The sequence below is a fragment of the Dendropsophus ebraccatus genome, chromosome 3, assembly GCF_027789765.1.
Source record: "Dendropsophus ebraccatus isolate aDenEbr1 chromosome 3, aDenEbr1.pat, whole genome shotgun sequence".
Taxonomy (NCBI): Eukaryota; Metazoa; Chordata; class Amphibia; order Anura; family Hylidae; genus Dendropsophus; species Dendropsophus ebraccatus.
In genome coordinates this window covers 127,037,493-127,059,318 of record NC_091456.1, presented here as the reverse complement: position 1 = coordinate 127,059,318, position 21,826 = coordinate 127,037,493, and the positions used below count along the sequence as shown (strand labels likewise).

Sequence of the window (21,826 nt, the reverse complement as noted above, 5' to 3'; positions counted from 1 at the left end):
CACTTTGTAAGCATTTCCTGTAATAAGTGTATATTGGTGATTTGTATAACTTTTGGGGAGCAATACAATACTTTAATAAAAAAGGCTAGGGTCACACTGCATTTTTGCATCCATTTTACTCTCTCCATTTCAGCAAAAATGCAGTGTCAACCTAGCCTGTCATTTTCCAAGACAAGAGCATCTACTCTAAAGATTTGGTAATAGAGCTCCATGCAATAAGGTTGTTTTTTCCCCCCTCTCACATTTACTGGAAAAAAACTGCACAGAATTCAGAGCATGCTATGGATTTTTCATGTGTAGTATGCCCCTTTCATTGCCATGTTTTTTCACTTTAGTGTCAAGGTTGAAATTTACAGTAAATCGCAAATAACACAAGTTCCGCCACATGTGCATCCAACTTTAGGGTCATCTCAATGTACTATCAAGGCAGTTTAATCAAGTAGTTCCCCATTCCAAGCCATGGACTTCTTTTGGCAATTGAACTTGGAAGAATAAGTACTCCTGTTGCCCATAATCCCTGACCATTGCTTTTGTCTTTTTCTGCACAATAACATCAACAATACTTTTTTTGCTGTTCAGTCTACGAATGTTTGGTTCATGTCCTGTGCTGGAAAAAATGAGGAGCAAAGATGTAGAAGACAGTGAATGGGTGAATGAGGAAAGCAAATGTAACTGGCTGTACATTCACTGGAAAAAAAGGTTTATTTAACTGTCTGGAAGTATAGATGTGCACCATCAAATATTTCAACATAGCAAAGAAGTGATCTCAAAATAGGAAAATGAATTGTGCAGCCACCAGATTTGCACTTAGCTGAATAAATCCAGATGTTCTGAAGTTCAGCATTTTCATAATATCCTGTTCTATAACAGTTATGATAGCCGTATGAAATACTACATTTTTTAAGGTTGAGTGACAAAGCTTTGACAAACGCAAACCCTTAAGGCACAGCAAAATTGGATGGAAATTCTTCTCGCAACAGCGAAAAATTCCATGCAAGTTTTATATTGTTATAAGAGGACTGGTTTACTGAACTGTTTTCTGTATGTACCATTGTTGGTTCAAGCTTCTTTATGTAGTGAAAAAGATGTCATTTATCTTATAGACAAAGCATAAGTAATAGGGGTATTCCAGCAAAAATCATAAAAATATTCTAAAATATCTTAATTCCAAACATAGCCAAGAAACTAGACATAATTAGATTGATTACATAATGACTTGAAATGAGCCAATTAACAGTAAAGCTCAGCATTTAAAAAACAAGGATATAGACTGTATCTACGTTTTCCAGGCAGCCCTAGGGCTGCATCCATTTTTTTTAGCCACTGGGAGTCAGATGCCGAGCAATCGGGTTCACACACACTTGAGCTTACTGTAAGTTTGCTTGTTTCTAATAATGATCTACTGTATGTTATCTAATAGTTGGGGGTTCCTAAAGTCAAAGTCAAGATATATGGCTAGAGTATATTACACAACAAGGAGGCGCAATCTGAGATTAGTTGGGGTAAAGGTAAGAAGCAACACAAAAAAGACTTTACTGAAAGGGTAGTAGATGCTTGGAAAAACTTCCAGCAGATGTGGTAGAAAGGAAATACTAAAAGGGCAGACTAGATGGATCATGTGGTCTTTTTCTGCTGACAATCTTCTATGTTCCCAAGCTGGAATTCATTGACCTGTCAGCTTGTATTTAAAGGGGAGAAAAAAAATAGTTTTTAGATCATCTGTTTGGATAAGCTAGTTATGTAGATTTGTAATTTTCTTCTGTGTAAAAATCTCAAGTCTTTCAGTACTTATCAGCTGTTGTATGCTCTACATACAGTGCTTGTTGCTGCCACCTCTGTCTGTGACAGGAACTGTCCAACCTTTCCTGCTTTGGACAGTTCCTGTTACAGACAGAGGTGGCAGAAGGCAGAAAAAATACCCCCCCCTGCAGAACATACAGCAGCTGATAAGTACTGGAATACGTGAGATTTTTATTTTTTTTGTACAGATTAAAAATCTATATAACTTTATGACAACAGTTGATTTTAAAGAAAGAAAAAAAATCTCTGAAGTACCCCATTAAACATAATTGCGGCTGCTTGCGTCATGACGTGAGGACGCAGCTTTGCCTCCTTCCCCTCTCTCCCTCCTCCCGGCCCCAAACACCGGAGCGCTGGTTCGCTGGCTTCGGTCGGAATGAAGGACCCCTGGACTGACCGGACAAGGTGCCTGGCGGGAGTGCGTTGGCCGCGGCACTGCGGCACCGCGGTCGGATGGAAGGTCTGTCTGTGGGATGGCGTTGGGGCGGCTGTGCCACTGGAGATACTGTGGAGGTGATGCCTGATGTTTGTGCAGGCACACAATGGACACCTTGCCTGGACAGCATTGCAGAGGCGGTCACGTGACTTCCCCACGTGATGATTAAAAGGCCCCTATGCGGCTTCCATTGTTTTTGCTGTATGGTGCATGGCTGAGGACCTCACAGGGCTGGAAGTAAGTGGCTGGATACCTCTTAAAAGATGGACTAATTGGCCCGCTGCGGTGTTGCCGATTGGGGGGTGCGCGGATCGGGGGGGGGGGAGGTTGGGGGTGGTCGGGGTGAGGGGGTGGGTGGGGGGTCGCTCTTGACATGCTCCGTTGCAGTGCTGTGTACTGTTGGGGGCCGGGGGCGCTCTCCTTTCTCCGCTCCTGGTGTGGCCCTGGCCGTCTCTGTGTTGCCTCCTTCGCCTCCTCCCTCCCTCGCTCTGTGCGCTCTTTGATGGGTAACATAGGTAGTTGGCATGAATAGGAGGTGTTGTGGTGCTATGTGTAAAGCAGACTCCCTCCTTTGAAGACTGTTACAATGTGCCTATCTCCTTTTTAAAGCGAGTTTTGAATCTGAACTGCTCCTTGGTGCGAATTGTGAGAGCTAAGTGAATCCCCGGCAGCCCCCCCTCTTTAACGAAATACCACTACGCGACAACGAACTGGTAATATCTATATGACTGCTCTTCCTTTCCCGCTGTTTAAAATGGTGGCTGATGTGTACTTTTTATTTTCTGCATCTAGTACAGTTGGGCCTGTATTATAAACCGAGAGCCTCCCTGATTATGGGTCCTAAAGAGCAATCGAAAAAAACAGGAGGGGCTGGATCCCAGAAAGTCTCAGCTAGTGGAGAGGCTTGGGAGCCAGGTATGGCAAATCAGGCCATTGTGGGGGAAGAGGGTGGGGCGGAGAGAGAGTTGGGTTTTCCTCTTTTTTTTTTTTTTTTTAAGAAGTCTGGATGGAGTCCTTAAAACTGTTTTTCTGGAATGTGAGGGGGATGGGGGAGAGATTAAAGAGCCGCGCAGTATTTGATTTAATAAATTCCCACCTCCCAGGAATAATTTTTTTAGCGGAAACGCATTTGACCCCAGAAACATTGATAAGGGTAAAGCGGAAATGGGCCAAGGTTGAACTGCATTCTGTCTTTTCCAACTACGCTGCAGGAGTGTCTATGTTTGTTCATAACCGTATTCCATTCACTTTGATAGCTAAACAGGTGGACGATAGAGGTAGGTTTATTTTTACACATTGTAGGGTATATGGATGTGAAATGATTATTGCGTGTCTCTATCTCCCTCCCCATTCTCCTCTCAGGTGGTGGTAGAACTAATTAAGTTTGTGTATAATAGAGATCCTCTGCCAGTCTACGTTTGTGGTGACTTTAATTGTGCTATGGACAATCTGGTGGATAGAAGAGGGAGGACGCAAGGTACGCAATCTTCAGCATTGGCCAGAATTGTGAATGAAGTTGGATGGAGGGATGTGTGGAGGGAGTTGTATGGGGATAAGGTGGCGTTCTCTTGTTATAGTGCCACTTTTAAGGCGGCCTCCCGTATCGACCTTGTGCTGGCTAATGATATTGCGTTAAAATGGATCTCTAAAATGGTATACAGCGCCAGGTCAGTATCTGACCATTCACCAATGTTTATTATTATTAGGGGGCCTTGGAGTGGAATTGGAAAGGTTAGATCTTTAAATTTCAATCCACATTGGTTGTCAGTAATAGGGGAGAAGGATAGGATTAGGGATGAATTGAGGAGCTTTTGGGCTACAAATAAAGGGTCAGCCAGAATTCAGATTATCTGGGATGCCTTCAAGTCATTCTTTAGGGGTCTCTTGATAAGAGAAGTAGCTATTAGAAAAAGAGGGTTTCGGGAAAAAGAGGAGGCATTAGGGAAGACCATTGCCGGAGCAGAGAGGCTGTATGCGGAGGCACTCACTAGGGAAAATGGGGATAGCTTAAAGAGGGCTCAAGACGAATATGCAAATTTACTTGTTACAAAGGCCCAACAGAAGCTTTTTTTTCAGGGTCAGAAGCGTTTTGTAGAATCGGGAAGACCAGGGAAGTGGGTAGCTGGATTAGTGAAAGCCCAGGAAGAGAGGAGCCCAATTCAAGCATTATATAACAGAAATGGGAAGTTAGTACATGATGTAGAAGAAGTTAAAAATATTATTTTGGAATTTTACTCTGAGTTGTATAAATCGGAGGTAACGGTAGAGGATAAAGGGGTGTTGAGTTATTTGAAGGATTTGAACCTTCCAATGATGGATGAAAGTGATAAAGAAAAACTGAACAGTCCTATTACATTAGCTGACTTAAAACAAGCTCTGTTCAGTTTTTCGGGCTGTTCTACTCCTGGCTCGGATGGCCTCCCGTTCGAGGTGTACAAAGAGTTTGAAGATGTGGTACTCCCGTTTTTGTTAGAAACTCTAAATGAATCCTGTGTGAGCGGCGCTCTCCCTGTCTCTATGTGTGAATCCTGTATTGTTCTAATCCCGAAGAAGGGCAAGGATCTCCAGAGGGTGGAATCTTTCCGCCCGATTTCATTATTAAATTCAGACTGTAAAATTCTGGCAAAGGTTTTTGCCAGGAGGTTGGCTGGAGTGGCTTCTAAGCTGATTGGCCCGGAACAAACGGGCTTTATTCCAGGAAGAATGCTGCAGGAGAATTTATCCAGGGTTTTTCTGAACATACAGTTAGACAGCGAGGTTTCCCGCTCCATCCTGTCGTTGGACGCTATGAAAGCCTTCGACAGGGTGGAGTGGGACTTTTTATGGAATACCTTGAAGACCTTTGGGGTTGGGGAGAAATTTCTGGAGTGGGTCAAATTATTGTATACTGCCCCTAGAGCGAAGGTTAGAGTTAATAATGAATTCACTGCGTGGTTTGAACCATCTAGGGGAACAAGACAGGGGTGCCCTTTGTCGCCCCTGCTTATTGCCTTCTTTATTGAGCCGCTGGCTGCCAGACTTAGGGGCTCGGATGACTTCCGGGGGTTTGGATTGAATGGCCAGAATGAAAAATTGCTTCTGTACGCAGATGATATTCTATTATTTGTGAGAGACAGGGAGTGCGCCGTACCTAAAATATGTAAAGTAGTGTCTGAGTTTGGTTCCCTTTCGGGATTAAAAATTAATTGGGAAAAATCCTCTTTGTTGCCTTTAGATGGAGACCATGTTTCCTCGTGTCCTCCGGTCCATGTGTTGGGAGTAGAGACACTGGAGTATCTGGGCATACGCATATCGACCGAAGTGTCCAGATTTAAAAAAGATAATTTAACTCCCTTCCTTAATAGGACAGAAAAGAAAGTGGACTTTTGGAGCAAATTGCCCTTGTCCATGGCAGACAGGGCTGCTATTATCAAAATGATAGTCCTTCCACAGGCCCTCTTCTATCTGCACGCCTCTCCTCTCTGGATTAATGATGTTTGGTTTAAGAAATTGGCGGTTTTACTTAATTTTTTGCTTTGGGGTCGGAAAAGGGCAAGGATTAACCCCTTCAAGACCGAGCCTATTTGCACCTAAAAGACCAGGCTCATTTTTCAAAATCTGACCTGTCTCACTTTATGCGCTTATAGCTCAGTGATGCTTTAACGTATGCTAGCGATTCTGAGATTGTTTTTTCGTCACATATGGCACTTTATATTAGTGGCAAAATTTGGTCACTACTTTGTGTGTTTTTTGTGAAAAACATCAAAATATCATGAAAAATTGAAAAAATTAGCATTTTATGAACTTTGAAATTCTCTGCTTCTAAAAAAAGAAAGTTGTATTACATAAATTAGTTACTAAGTCACATTACCAATATGTCCTCTTTATTCTGGCTTCATTTCATAAACATATTTTACTTTTTTAGGGTGTTACGGGGGTTAGAAATGTATCAGCAAATTACCACATTTTCGTGAAAGTTTCCAAAACTGATTTTTTTAGGGACCAGTTCTTATTTTAAGTTGATTTAGGAGGTTTGTATACTGGAAACCCCCATAAGTGACCCCATTTTGGAAACTAGACATCTTAAAGAATTAATCTAGGGGTATAATGAGCATTTTAACCCTACAGGGGCTGGAGGAAAGTATTCACCATTAGGCTGTAAAAAAATGAAAAATTAAAATTTTCCAATAATATATACATTTAGATTAAAGTTTCTCATTTTCAAAAGGAACATGAGAGAAAAATCACCCCAAAATTTGTAACAGATGTTCTCTTGAGTACTACGGTACCCCATATGTGGGCGTAAACCACTGCATGGGCACACAGCGGGGCTCAGAAGGGAAGGAGCGCCAATTAGCTTTTCCATTGCAGATTTTGCTGAAGAAGTTTCCGAGCGCCAGGTGCATTTGCAGTGCCCCTGTAGTGTCAGCAGAGAGAAAAAAAACCATAAGTCACCCCATTTTAAAAAGTACACCCCTCAAAGAATTCATATTGGGGTAGGATGAGCAATTTGACCCCACAGGTGTTAGAGGAAAGTATTCAAAATTAGACAGTAAAAATGAAAAACTCAAATTTTTTCCAATAATATGTTCCTTTAGTTTGAAATTTTTCAATTTCACGAGGAACAAGAGAAAAAAAGTACCCCAAAATTTGTAACGCAGGTTCTCCTGAGTACAATGGTACCCCATATGTGGGCGTAAACCACTGCATGGGCACACAGCGGGGCTCAGAAGGGAAGGAGCGCCAATTAGCTTTTTCAGTGCAGATTTTGCTGAAGAAGTTTCTGAGCGCCAGGTGTGTTTGCAGAGCCCCTGTAGTACCAGCGGAGTAAAATCTCGCCATAAGTCACCCCATTTTGGAAATTGCACCCCTCAAAGAATTCATTTTGGGGTGTGGTGAGCATTTTGACCCCACAGGTATTAGAGGAAAGTATTCAAAAGTAGACAGTAAAAATGAAAAACTCAAATTTTCCCAATAATATGTTCGTTTAGTTTGAAATTTCTCAATTTCACGAGGAACAAGAGAAAAAAAGTACCCCAAAATTTGTAACGCAGGTTCTCCTGAGTAAAAAGGTACCTCATATGTCGGTATAAACCACTGTATGGGCACACATCAGGGCTCAGAAGGGAAGGAGCGCCAATTAGCTTTTTCAATGCAGATTTTGCTGAAGAAGTTTCTGAGCGCCAGGTGTGTTTGCAGAGCCCCTGTAGTGCCAGCGGAGTAAAATCTCGCCATAAGTCACCCCATTTTGGAAAGTGCACCCCTCAAAGAATTCATCTTGGTGTGTGGTGAGTATTTTGACCCCACAGGTATTAGAGGAAAGTATTCAAAAGTAGACAGTAAAAATGAAAAACTCGAATTTTTCCAATAATATGTTCCTTTAGTTGGAAATTTCTCAATTTCACGAGGAACAGGAGAGAAAATTCACCCCAAAATCTGTAACGCAGGGTCTCCTGAGTAGAACGGTACCCCATATGTGGGCATAAACCACTGTATGGGCACACAGCCGGGCTCAGAAGGGAAGGAGCGCCAATTAGCATTTTCTCTGCAGATTTTTCTGAAGAAGTTTCTGAGCACCAGGTGCATTTGCAGCGCCCCTGTAGTGTCTACAGAATAGAATCCCCCCAAAAGTCACCCCATTTCGGAAAGTACACCCCTCAAAGAATTCATATTGGGGTAGGATGAGCATTTTGGCCCCACAGGTATTCGAGGAAAGTATTCAAAATTGTCCAGTAAAAATGAAAAACTTGAATTTTTCCAATAATATGTTGGTTTAGTTTGAAATTTCTAAATTTCACAAGGAACAGGATAAAAAAAGTACCCCAAAATCTGTAACGCAGGTTCTCCTGAGTACAACGGTACCCCATATGTGGGCATAAACCACTGTATGGGCACACAGCAGGGCTCAGAAGGGAAGGAGCGCCAATTTGCTGGAGGAAAACCGCAGCTAGTAATGGTTATTAGAATAGCGCAGTTACTAAAATACAATAAAAAAAAATTAGATTACAGGTAATGTGGGGTGGTTACGGGTAATCTGGGGTGGTTCAGGGTAATCTAGAGGTGGTTTCGGGCAGTCTGAGGTGGTTACAGGCAGTCTGGGGTGGTTACGGGCAGTCTGGGGTGGTTACGGGTAATCTGGGGTGGTTACGGATAATCTGGGGTGGATACGGTCAACATGGGGTGGTCACAGGCAACCTGCTGTGGTTACGGCAACCTGGGGTGGTTACAGGCAACCTGGTGTGGTTAGAGGCAACCTGGGGTGGTTAGAGGCAACCTGGGGTGGTTATGGGCAACGTGGGGTGAATACGGACAACCTGCTGTGGTTACAGACAATCTGGTATGGTTACAGGCAACCTGCTGTGGTTGCGGACAATCTGGGGTGGTTACAGGCAACCTGCTGTGGTTACGGATAAACTGAAGTGCTAATAGGTAATCTGAGGTGGGTACCTGTAATCTGGAGTGGTTACGGGCAATCTGGAGGGGGTCACTGGCAATTTGGGGTGGTTAGAGGCAAGGTGCAGTGTTCAGAGGCAAGGTGCGGTGGTCATAGGCGATGTGCGGTGGTCATAGGCGACGTGCGGTGGTCATAGGCGACGTGCGGTGGTCATAGGCGACGTGCGGTGGTCATAGGCGACGTGCGGTGGTCAGAGGCGACGTACGGTGGTCAGAGGCGACGTGCGGTGGTCAGAGGCAAGGTGCGGTGGTCAGAGGCAACCTGCGGTGGTTGCGTGCAATCTGGGGGGTTACATGTAATCTGGCATGATTACGGGCAATCTGGGGTGGTTATGCCCAACCTGCGGTGGTTATGCCCAACCTGCGGTGGTTAGGAGCAACCTGGAGGGGTTACAGACAATCTAGAATTGTTACGGATAGAGTGAAGTGCTTATAGCTAATCTGGGGTGGTTACATGTAATTTGGGGTGGTTACAGGCAATCTGGGGTGATTACGGACAATCTGGAGGGGGTCACTGGCAACGTGCGGTGGTTACGGGCAACGTGCGGTGGTTACGGGCAACGTGCGGTGGTTATGGGCAACGTGCGGTGGTTACGGGTAATCTAGGGGTTACATGCAATCTGACGTGATTACGGACAACCTGGGGTGGTTACGGGCAACGTGCGGTGGTTACGGGCAACCTGCGGTGGTTACGGGTAATCTGGGGGGGGGGGGGGGTAGGGGTAATTTGGGAGTAAACTGTAATTATTACTATAATAAAAAGTGTGTGTTTTATTATTTTGTATGTTTGTCACTTTTTGTACTTTATACATTCATTTTCACTGTATTACTGTGATTACTGTGATATTTTCTATCACAGTAATCATAGTTCAGTGACAGAGACCAAATTGGTCTCTGTCACTTTAAATTTTCAGAGCTTGGCTGGTTGTGGAGCGCATGCGCACTTCATAACCAGCCAGGACGTCGAGGAGGAAGGAGCTCCGTGGATCCGGTGAGTATATGGGGAAGGGGGGGTGACTGGGGGACACTTTTTATCCCCTGTCACCAATCATTCATGGTGACAGGGGATAAAAAGTGCCGGCGGCACATGGCACAAGCGATCAGCGGTATATACTATATACCGCTGATCGCTTGTACCGGGACCCCACAGGGGGGGTCCCGATGACTGCCCCATGCTCTCCGCTACCTCCGGTGGCGGAGAGCATGGGGCTTTCATTCATTTTTCTTTTTTGATCACTGTGAACAGACATTAGTCTGTTCACAGTGATCGCGGCGGCCATCTTGGATCCGATGGCCGCCGCGGGAGGGGGGGTTAGATACCGGGGCACTAGGGGGCTGATCTGGGGTCTGATTTTTACTTAATACAGCGGCGGCACCGGCCCATTAGTGACCGCCGTTTCGGCGGTCACTAAGGGGTTAATGCACCGCAGCTGATCCTCATTATCTGCGGTGCTGTACACAGATGAGAACGGGATCGCTGTCCCTGCAGCGATCCCGTTCTCATCACAAAGCCCCTGTCAGTCAGGAACGTATATGTACATTCCTACTGCCTGGGGCATGTGCAATAGGAACGTATATATACAGATGGCTGACGTGAAGGGGCTAAATATAATGTATTGACACAATTGATGAGTGAGGGAGGGCTTGCAATGTTATATGTATTGCAGAGTTTGGAAGGCACTAAAGAGAGTTTTTGGAATTAAAGGTAGTCTCACGTTCACCCCTTTGTGGGGAAATATGTATTTGAAAGAATTTGTTGGGATGCCTGATGCACCCTTTTGGGGAAATAAAGGTATGCGGTATGTAGCACAAATGGTGAATAATGAAGATTTGAGATCTTTGGCAGATATGATGGTAGACTATGGGGAGGATGGCCTTCACTTTCTGAGATATGGACAAATTAAAAATGCTTTTAGGTGTACACGTAATGTAGAGATTTGGCACATAAATCAGCACGTTTTCTTTGACTATATTAGGGAACCTCCGAGGGGAGGTAAGGTTTTGAGAAGTATATACAATGTGGTGATTAAGGAGAGGGGAGGCGTGCAGTCAAGAAGGATTAAAAGTAAATGGGAACATAAAGTAGGGTCGATAGTAGAGGAGGACTGGGAGCTGGTCCTCAGTAATGTTAGAGATGCTACAATTTCACAGACTCAGCGTATAGTTCAACTGAAAATTTTATACCAACTCTACTATTCCCCGCTAGGGTTGTTAAATAGGGGTTGTAGAGCCGACGCATTTTGTCCTAAATGCGGGAAGGATGGAGCCGATTTCATGCACCTACTATGGGACTGTGACAAGGTTCAGGCCTTATGGAAGGGGATGGTGGAATTTCTTAGAGTACAGTTAAAAATCAATTTGGATCTGGACACTTGGAGACTGGTCTTGTGTGGTTTCCCGAATGATGGGGGGAAAGGCACTCTCTGTAACAAAGCTTGTGTAAGCTTGAAAGTTATGATTGCTCGGTACTGGATGGGTCAGAAGTTGGCAGGGCTAAAGGAATGGTGGTCCCTTATGGATATGGGGAGGGAATATGAAGAAGTGTTGGCTAGAAAGATCACTGAAAGAGCAGTTGGAAGGCTTTGGAAGGTTTGGGATGGATGGCAGAGTTTAGAAAATTAAAATGGACTTCTTATCTTATCCTGGTTAATTGATTCTCCTGGGTGTATTTTTTTTTCTTTTTTTTTTTTTATCTCTCTCGGCTGGGTGGGGGGATGGTTGAAGGGTGTTGGATATATTATGTATGAGTATATATTTGTGTTGTAAAATATTGTATTTTTCTTATGACTATGATTATATTGTTATATTTGGAAAAAGGTAGAGATAAATTAAAAGAAAAGAAAAAAAAAGGAAAAGGAAAGAAAAAAAGGAAAAAAAAACAAAAAAAAAACATAATTGCAAATTTGTGCATGAATATAAACCATTTGGATATTCTCTATAGCAAATTAAATTCATAATATATTAATTTACATACACAAGAATTTAGTGGACATAACACTAATAAATCCATTTTTCTAATCTTTAATCTGTTCTCTCATTTTGCATCTTAAGATCATCTGTTACTTAAGGCACTATTACATGTAGCTATTATCGGTTGTATTTGGACGATTATCGGCCATTACAGCCAATAATTGTTTCATGTAATAAAAGGCAACAAGCAGCCGACATGTGTGATGTCGGCTGATCGTTATCTTTTAATGTCTTTTAACATGTTAAAAGACCAACAATCCGGATAGCAACGATCTGCTGCGGTCACTCCGTACAACAGAAGGGATGGCAGCAGACCACCTATATCTTCCATGGGCTGCCCAGACGATTTAACGATAGCCGGGCAGCTCTCAAAGCTCCCTGTGGCCCCCCGCTCTTACCTGCTCACTGTCGGCATGGGTAATAGGGCTGGCAGTGAGCTGGGAATGAGGAGCAAGTGAGGGTTGACCTAAACTGCTGATGGCCCAGTGCAATAGGGGCTTTAGACAAAGCTTCACATAACTCTTAATTTTTCAGTGTCTTAAGGCCCTTTTAAATAGGCCGATTATGGTTTCTGATAATCGGCCCATGTAAGTGTCGGCTGAAAAACAAGTAAAATCACCAGCTAATTGGGTCTTATGTGCAGCCATTTTAATTACCATTTTTCACCACACATTAACCTATTTAAACAGGTGATGTGCGGCAAACAATGATCAAAGTAAAGGGCTACATGAACAATCAAATGGCCCAGCTGCATAATTGATGGGGCCCAATGGATAAGCTAAGATCACGCACAGCACTTGTTATTGGCCCATCTAAAAGGAACCCTAAAGTCGGTTTACATCTTTGTTGTGGCTTTACTTTACAAAGAAGGACACAACCCAGTGCCAGTACAGTGATACAGTGTATATCATTGACACCTGACAATCTTCATGGACGACTATTGGGGTCCATTGACGTTCTATCATTTTGACAAGAATATCACTGCATGCTGTGTTAAACTTGCCAGCAGATGTGGCAGAACTAGTAACAGAGGGTCAGATGTAAATTTGAATAGATCCTTACTTTTTTCTTTGGGTACCTACTATAATGGGCAAGGCTGGAAAGGCCTAAAGTAAAATGAGCATAGTTGTGGCGCAACACAAATGGTTACACAAAAACTAGGCAAATATTTACTGCCTACACCCCTCACACAGCATTGTATATTCCCTTAATAGGGTCTGGTCTGTAGTTTTTGAAAGGAAACCAACATAATCAATTGTCAGAAGAAAGTTTGCATATATTTAACCATTGGTCTAATAAACAATAGAAGACCTTAGGGTCATATAACCTTAACAAGGTTTATAGGATGAGTAAAAAGGTCTCCTTTTTTCTCCCACACACAGTGGCACTTATTTCCATGAGTTCCTTCTAGAATTATAGTCCAGCCACCCCATTTAAATAAATGGGGCTAGACTGCAGTACCAGGAACCACTCTTAGCACTGTTTTCTGGTTAATTTATGCTTTGACTTTCATTCTCAAAGCAAGTGGATACTATTAGCTGTAATATATTTGACGACTAACTGTTGACAGATGAGAAGAGTAACACTAGTACCTGGTTGATTCTTCCTTGCCCGCATATAACACAGGACAGACTCCAAGTTCCTGTCCCTATCACTTATTAATAACTTACAGTGTACAAGGTTTATTTTTTGGAAAGAGACAGGATTTCAACGTTGACTTCAGGACTTACTGGTGGCAGCTGTGCCATTCCCAGGAATAGCGGGGTCTGCTTGGCAGGAAGTCAGCTGTGCCTTGATTTTTCACTCTCTGGGGAAAGCGCAGGAGCACCCTCTGGTCATAATCTCGGACATCTGAGCGGTAGGCTGAACTGTGGTATTATGAAGGCATGATAAAGTAAAAAGACATAAAATGAGAGTTACTATAAATGTGTTGTAGAACGTGACACATGCAACACTGTAGGGTGACATCAGTGGAGAAATCTCTAACACTCATTCACAACTGAATACAAATGTATTTACGCCATAAAGGTAAATGATTCAATATGAATCGCATACCCGCAAGCCCGGAGAAAAACCACCAGGAAGAGAAAATATGAATTGAGTAATTTCTGTCTACAGTGACTAGAACACTTTGGATGGAGTCTCTACTTTTCCACACCTGAGTAAATTTTACCCACAAAAAAATCTGCAAAACCACAAGTTTCCTGTGAATGGCCTGCATGGCACTGCACAACGTCTTATAACACCCTAATAGTTTATGTAGGATTGCCTCTAGTATCAATTATTTTAAAGAGTTTCCAGACTTTTTTTTATGAATTTTGACACAGTTTTTGAGTCATAACAAGAAGTATATTTATAATATATGATTTGCTTGTTATTCCAGTGTAGCCTGCAATAGATGTCTGGGGCATTATATATTGGTCTACAGGCACAGAGGGCTTTAGACTACAGGCTGCAGAGAGGAACGGTGTCTGCTCCCACGTGGGTGGTTAGTAGGGCAGATCAGCAATATACCACTAAATTTAAAGGTCCCCATACATCTTACATTAGAGCTGGCCGTACCCACCACTCACAGCAGGTTCAGCCGCCAGTATAAAGTATATGGAAAACATTCCTGGGTATTAAGACAATGGGCGCTGGAAGAGAGAGCTGAAAGATTGTTTGGTTGTCAGCTATTGAAGGTGTATGACCACCTTAAGGAATAGAAATGTAAACTACAAGAAAGAAGTCATTTCAGAAAAATAGAATAGAAACAATGATTTATTTTTCGGACCTGTCTCTACCACATTGTGATTGGCACTATTGGTAAAGCTTTGTGACTGGAAGCTATTATATAGGGGGGCTGTGGTTGGCATTAGCGCTGTTACTACTGTGTAAATAACTAGTACTCCTACTATGGTACAATATATATTAAGTCACAATATAGCTATAGGCATTGCAAGTTGAAGTCAGTAAACCACAGTACACAAGGTTTATATTACTTTACATATAATAAGTAGATACGGTAATTCATCAAATAGAATAGGCTGCACATATAATACAGATGGTTTAAAACCTTATTCTCCAGTGAAACCGTCTCCTCTTTTTTGCTGAGGCCATGATGGTGAACATGATTGACATTGAATGTTGAAGTATAGAAGACCCCACCAAACACCTGCAACATTGTTGCTGGTAGCATTACAAAATGCAATACTGTATTCAATGTTAAACAACAACACCTCCAGGAGCCTGTAAATGGCTATGCTCCCACATTTTTTTCCCGTGAAGAACGTCTATCTCTTGATAATGACTGATATTATCAAAATACGGACATTTTTCACAAAAAAAAAAAAAAGACGGGGGAACATAACAATGCATGTAATGTGTATTGTTTACCTGAATGCAATGTACTGGACTATTATGGGTCTATTAGATGCAATGAAAAAGATATATATATATATTCATTGTGGGCTAATATGGACAGTTAGCATCCACTCATTGCAGGGTAAAAGCAGGCCCAGAATTATCAAAGGGTGTAAAATATTCACTGGCCCAGAGCAACCAATCACAGCTCCTCTTTCATTTTAGCAGAGCTGAAAGCTGAGCTGTGATTGGTTGCTGTGGGCAGTTTACACCAGTGGATATTTTACACTCTTTGATACCCCTCACCCCCCTCTCCAGTCTTTACCATTGAGCAGTCAGTACCAGGCATGGCTAGTTATATGAAGGAGCATCTATGACTGTATGAACAATGTGGAGCCTTCATGTGAGCATCACAACCTCTTCACTGTGCTGATCAGTGGGTATCAAGCAATGGTAGTTTGACCAAAGTATAGGACCACCTGACTAGTTACTGTTCTTGCGCTCAGAAAGAATTAATTTAGATCTGCACCTAAATACTTTTATTGATAAATCCTTTATTTACTGATTATAGATTTGTATCCCTTGGCCTCACTAGTCAGCTGAAGTATATAACATGGAAAAACTCTGGTGTAAGAACTCTACCTCTAGTGCAGTTATGGAATGGGTGTATAGCGAGTGCACTACTTGGCTGGCACCAAATGACCTAATTAGTATGTATAATTAGTAGGCTCTCTAGCAATACCCTAAATTTAATTATACTTCGATTTAATTATACTTCGAGATAATATTTTAGGGGTATTGCTAGAGAGCCTACTAATTATACATGAAGTATATAACAGCCTTATTACAAAATTTTGTAAAATTGCTGCTGGTGCTCATGGAACCTGAAGCTCCTCAGGAGACCCCTGTCAAATGTACTGTTGCCCTACTTAGAGCTCAATGTGACCTGCAGTATGAATAAAAAAAAACTGAGTTTATAGATTTCTTATTAGAACAAGATGTGAGACTGACTAATCAATCTCTCCAGTGTCTGGGCATCTGAGCCGATGTGTATGCCTACACCACACATCAGAGACTTCAGTGATTAAACTCCGGCCACAATTCATAGAATTACAAATAGGTCTGATTTGGTTTATCAGCTGCTGCACATTCTTGCTAGAAGAGATGTTGCCAAAAGAAATACAGTTATGTAATTACATTTCAGACATACTGGAGTCGGGTTTGTTAGAATATAAAATTATGTAAATGTGTCCGGCTCATCTTTTCCTCTAAGTTATTATGCACGCATATACTTTTCATAGATATGAAATATGGAAAAAACAACTCTCCAAAGGCACCCAAATAATATATATCTACACTAATTTCCAATTCTCTCTTTGAAAAAGTTTACCTAAAAATGATAATTAGTGGATTGGAAGTATGCCTAAAATTCTTTCACTTTGTAAGTACTCACTAAATGTTAGACAGAAGTTTCCTCAAATATTCTACAAGGAATATGATAGACTATTGTTAATATGACATCTAATATTCCTGTATACTTTTACACTAATGCCATGTTTTTTCCTAGAAGTTGCCTAGCCCTATGTATTATATATTACCAATAAATTGTCTTGGATCAACTTTAGTTTTCTACTGTGCTTCTCTATGGTTTGGAGCTTTTCAACTTTAGGCTATGTTCACACGTCTTTTTAGGTACAATAAAGGCCGTTGTTTGAAAATTACCAACTGTTATTTCAGAATGACGGAAGTAAATAATATTCATAATCATTATTCACAGTCGTCATAATCAAACAACAGCCGTGTTTTTGCTTAATAAAAACACATTCCCACGATGTCTTTTTGGCTATTTTACAAATGTCTTTTTGGACGGCCATCATTTGAAGTCCAAATAATGCCCATTATTTTATTGTGAAATAACAGCCATTATTTGAATTCACAATAACATCTGTCCTGAAAGCTGCGTTTTTGTAGTCCTTTTTTTTTAAGCCGTTTTATGCAATTTTATGTATTTGTGTGAATTCGTTTTGATCCATTTTTCCACTGACTTCCATCATAAAAAAAAAACAGATTAAAAAACATACCAAAATGCATCCTTTTTTTTAACTGCCGTTATTTGCCGTTAAATGGCGAATGCCCAATAAAAGCGCCCATCATTTTGACGATGTGTGAACATGACCAAAGGTTTCTTGCATTTGTACAACCTTTGGCCTCACAATGACCACACAATGTCTCACAAAGCTCAAATAATGGACGTTATTTCGAAATAAAAGATGTTATTTTTAAATAACGCCTATTATTTGTGCTCAAAATAACGGTCGTCAAAAAAAAAAGAAGTCTGTCAAAGGGAAATAGGTCATGCAAAGAAAAATGTCCATGAATCACCATAGATCTTAGGGGATAACTAATTACAACCCATTATGAGAAATGAAAGCAGAGCTGTGATTGGTTGCTATTTGTTAGAGACAAACAATATTTCTCCAATATTTCTCAAGCCAATTGATAAATCTGGAACAATTTGTCTTTTATCAACTGGGAAAAAGTGGTGTAGCAGTGGTCTCTTGTTTAGAATATCATGGAAGTGTAGGTGCTGCATTACAGCAGGGCCTCTCCTTTAACTACCAGGAGCAGTGAAACCTCCAATCCTTGAAGTTTAACCCCTTGCTTTTGTCAAATTGTGACTGTGGCATTTAAGTGTTTTCTGGGCATCTGCCACCCCATGAGCACCAGGGTGAAAAAATGCTGGGATGCGGATGGGTTTCCATGGAAGCATAGAGCCTAATGAAAGCCACAGCCTTGTAGAACTAATAAAAAGTAAAACAAAGTTTAGCAAAATATAGTTTTATATTAAAATGTAACTGTCATTTAAAACATTTTTGCAGAAATCAATAGTACAAATGATTTAAAGAAACTCTAATAGATTTTATTAGGCAAAAAAGCCTCTTTATTAGAGATGAGCGAACCTCGAGCATGCTCGAGTCCATCCGAACCCGAACTTTCGGCATTTAATAAGTTATAAAAAAAGGTACTGTATGCCAGGAAAGAAAAATTATAACAGCAATGAAAAAAGAAAATCGTTCTGTGCTGGTTTATCTAGCTATCTAGAGTATGTTTAGATTATTATTTTTATGTGGGTTAACTGGGACACAGATACACTGCTGTGGGGCCCACACAGTCACACATTCTTATGGTTACAAGTAAGACAGATTGGTAACAATGTAATTAATTTTTTGCTGGATTTCGCTGTGATGATGAAGTGGAATGACTTGGAACAAAGCCATGTAGCAAGTCCTCCAGGGCTAGTAAATTGTAGTTGCATCATTACACTTGGCAGAAAACATATTCTAATTTTATGCCTTTTTTATTGTATATTTTACTTTTTCAGTTTATAAAACTGTGTAGATTTAGTTTTTTTGTTGCAAGCCAAAATATACCGTAGAGAGAATGGATAATCAACTAGCATACTTACGCTACATTAGCTAGGAGAGTATAGGGTAGAAATTATTATTTTTATCCACCATACTTCTTTTCAGTGGTTAAGGAACCTCATCTGTATTGAATATATGTAGAGTACAATTCTTGCATTAGGTAACTGGTTTATTAGGTTATGACAATTGCAGTTTTTTTTTTGTTTTGCAAGATAAAGATTGGGAAGGTAATAGATGAACATTTTGGAGTATTAAAGCGATTGTACCATCACAGGTAGAGATGAGCGAAGCAAATCTGATAAATTCTGATTCACAGCGAATCGGGCGTTTATTTCGCTTTATAGTTCCTGGAGGTAGCCAGCCAGCTGTGTATAGTGGAGAGCAGGTTGCAGCAGGCCAGGCAGTTAGAGCAGGGAGAGAAATACAGAGAAAGGGACAGAGAGGAGGGTGGAGTCGGGGTGTTTTTCTGTGGGAGAAGTGAGGCCATTGTCTAGTATACCAAGTAACTGGGTGACTGTTGTTCATTATACCAAGTCACTGGGTGCTGGGTGTGCACTATAGAAAGTCACAGTGAACACAATGTCCATCTTAATAACTCTGGGTGCTCATTTCCCAATGTCCACTGCTGTCCTGGGAGAAAACTGATATTATGCCACTGATCCACCAACGTCCACTGCTGTGGAAATTGAATGACTGACTGGCTGATTTTTAAATTTTGACACTGTCACAGCAACAGCTGTTGAAAAAAATTGCTACTCTGTAATTGTCCCACTATTGTAGCTACTATAGTTTGCCTGATTTAATGAAAATTTGTTTGTATGCGATTCGCAAATATTCTCAAATTTCCGAGTGATTCCCTCATCTGTAATCACAGGTGAAGTACCTGCTCAGAGCCGGCACAGAGATCCTGGTGGTGTGGTCCCAGTACAGGAACCCAGTGGCGTTTTAAATAGAGGACCGTGTCTTCTGGATCCACTGAGCAGTGCTTAGCAGGTACTGAAAAAACAATGTTTCAGTACCTGTGATGATACATTCTCTTTAAATGATAATGTAGACAGTGCTGCATCAGGGACAACACAATGAGAAACCAAGCTCATGGTCTTAATTTTAGATTTATTGTATAATTTTAGATGTATTTATGTAATGGGTGATGGCTCTACTTCTAGGGATCGAAAGTGGACAGAAAAATGCAACTAGGTAATATTATAGAATCCTGTAGATAGATAGAGAATGGATAATAAACAGCAAAAATATACAGGACCCACCAGGGACTCTGTGGCTAGAACTTTAACACTGCACTAATAACTATGCACTAGTCATGTTTAAATACAGTTTTGATGCCAGGGACGGTATACTGACGCCATCCACTTGATATTCAACATTATACATATATGTCTACAACAGGGGTCTCTGGCCTGTGCGCATTTACAGTTTGGCTGCTATACCTGTACTGTATGTGGGGTCACTGATATGATATCTATTCTTTTAAATGACGAATCTATTAGCCTGTATTTTGCAAACATTCCCTAGGGCACCATAAACAGCTTGGCTGGATGTATGAGGTAAAATAAGAAGTTATGTCATGTACTGAGATGCATTCTATGCCTCTTGCATATAAGGAATGCATTATTATCTAATCAGGATAATTGTACTACAGCAGAAGGAGTGAGGAATCTTTCTTGAAGAATACCATGGATTACCAATGAATTCTTCCAATTTTTGCAGCATATATCCATACATGTAACATTTTGCACTTTTTTTTAAAACTGGAAATGATATATGTTTATTAGAGATGAGCAAAGCAAATCCGGCAAAGTCAGATTCGCTGTGAATCACGCTGTCAACTTGCTTCATTCTGCGAAGTGAATTCACAGCGAGTTGTTAACCAAGTTCACTAAACATGTTGGCCACACATTTTAGCTCACAGTACAGTCTTTTGGCGGGAGCAAGGGATTATCCATAATCCCTTGCTCCCCTGTAATCCAGTTTACCAAGTAACCGGGCACTCGTTGTGCATTATAAAGTCCATGTTATTGACTCACTGGGAGCTGTAAACTCATAGGGTGTTATACCACTTTACTTACATCATTGAATTGAGTGTCCGCCTTCCAAACTTAGTGGACACACTCAACTCATAATGTGTTATACCAATTTACAAGGATCAGTGAACACAGTGTCCGCTTTCCAAACTTAGTGGACACACTCAACTCATAATGTGTTATACCAATTTACAAGGATCAGTGAACACAGTGTCCGCTTTCCAAACTTAGTGGACACACTCAATTCATATTGTCTTATACCAATTTACTGGGATCAGTGAATTCAGTGTCCGCTAGGGGCAATTCTACTTTACACAAGTTTAATAAATCCCCCCCATAGTGTGTTATATAAGAGCAGACCTGATGACCACTAGTAGTTAGTGTTCGAGTTAAAGTTTGAGCACCTTTCTGCCAGCCAATCAGTGCAGAGCCTATAGAAGTGTCAGAAACGTCATTGCTGAGGTGTAGGGGTCTCACTGGCTGCTAAAATCACATGACCATCTCATATGTGTATATATATATATATATATATATATATATATATATACATATATATATCATGTATCTGCTCACTCACTGTGCTGTACAGACTGCTCTCTGTCTGTCTGCTTGCTTACACTATTTATCTTAGGTAGGTAGTTGGGTAGTTAGCTAGTTAGTGGGGTGTTTAACAAGCTTAGCAACTTATGGACAAGCTTAGACTTACTTAGATAGCATTTACAGCAAAACTTAGGTTGGGTAAAGCTGGGTGACCTCCATTATTTTCTAAGTGACCGCCATCATACTGACTACTATACAAGATGCTGGGAAAGCTAGGTGACCCCATTATACTGACTATTATACAAGATGCCAGGAAAGCTGGGTGACCTCCATTATACTGACTACTATACAAGATGCTAGGAACACTGTGTGACCTCCATTATACAAGATGCCAAGAAAGCTGGGTGACCTCCATTATACTGACAATATAAGTGCCAGGGAGGGGGCCCTTGAGGCACTGTTGGCCCTGGCACTTGCCCAAGTAAGCAGGGTGCTGACACCTGCCGTGACTATATGGCACTGTCTCCCTTTTTTGACAGCAGACCCCCGACTGCCCCCCCCCGACCTCACCCGCTTCTTTAATTGCAGCACATTCCCCCCCAGCTGAACCGTGGCCGCCCACAGTCCCACCTGACTGACCCCCCTCGCAAGCTCACCCATGGCCCCACAGCAGTCCTCTGAATAACCCCGACCCCTGCCTTAACTCTGCTATGTCACTACCTCTGCAACTCTGCTACGTCACTGCCACCTCAATTCTGCTACGTCACTGACTTATTACCTCAACTCACTATGTCACTGTGGCCTCAACTCGGCTGTCTCACTATGTCAACTCGGCTACCTCA

At 41.6% G+C, this 21,826-nt stretch overlaps 1 protein-coding gene across 2 annotated transcripts in view; it reads right to left on the bottom strand.

The window, feature by feature from the left end:
* LOX (lysyl oxidase) overlaps positions 1-21,826 on the bottom strand; it is a 64,490-nt gene that overhangs the window by 18,287 nt on the left and 24,377 nt on the right. For both annotated transcript variants that reach the window (XM_069962665.1, XM_069962666.1), the window contains exon 3: positions 13,369-13,506. In XM_069962665.1, the coding sequence (XP_069818766.1) occupies positions 13,369-13,506 (138 nt within the window). The remainder of the gene's footprint in view (positions 1-13,368; positions 13,507-21,826) is intronic.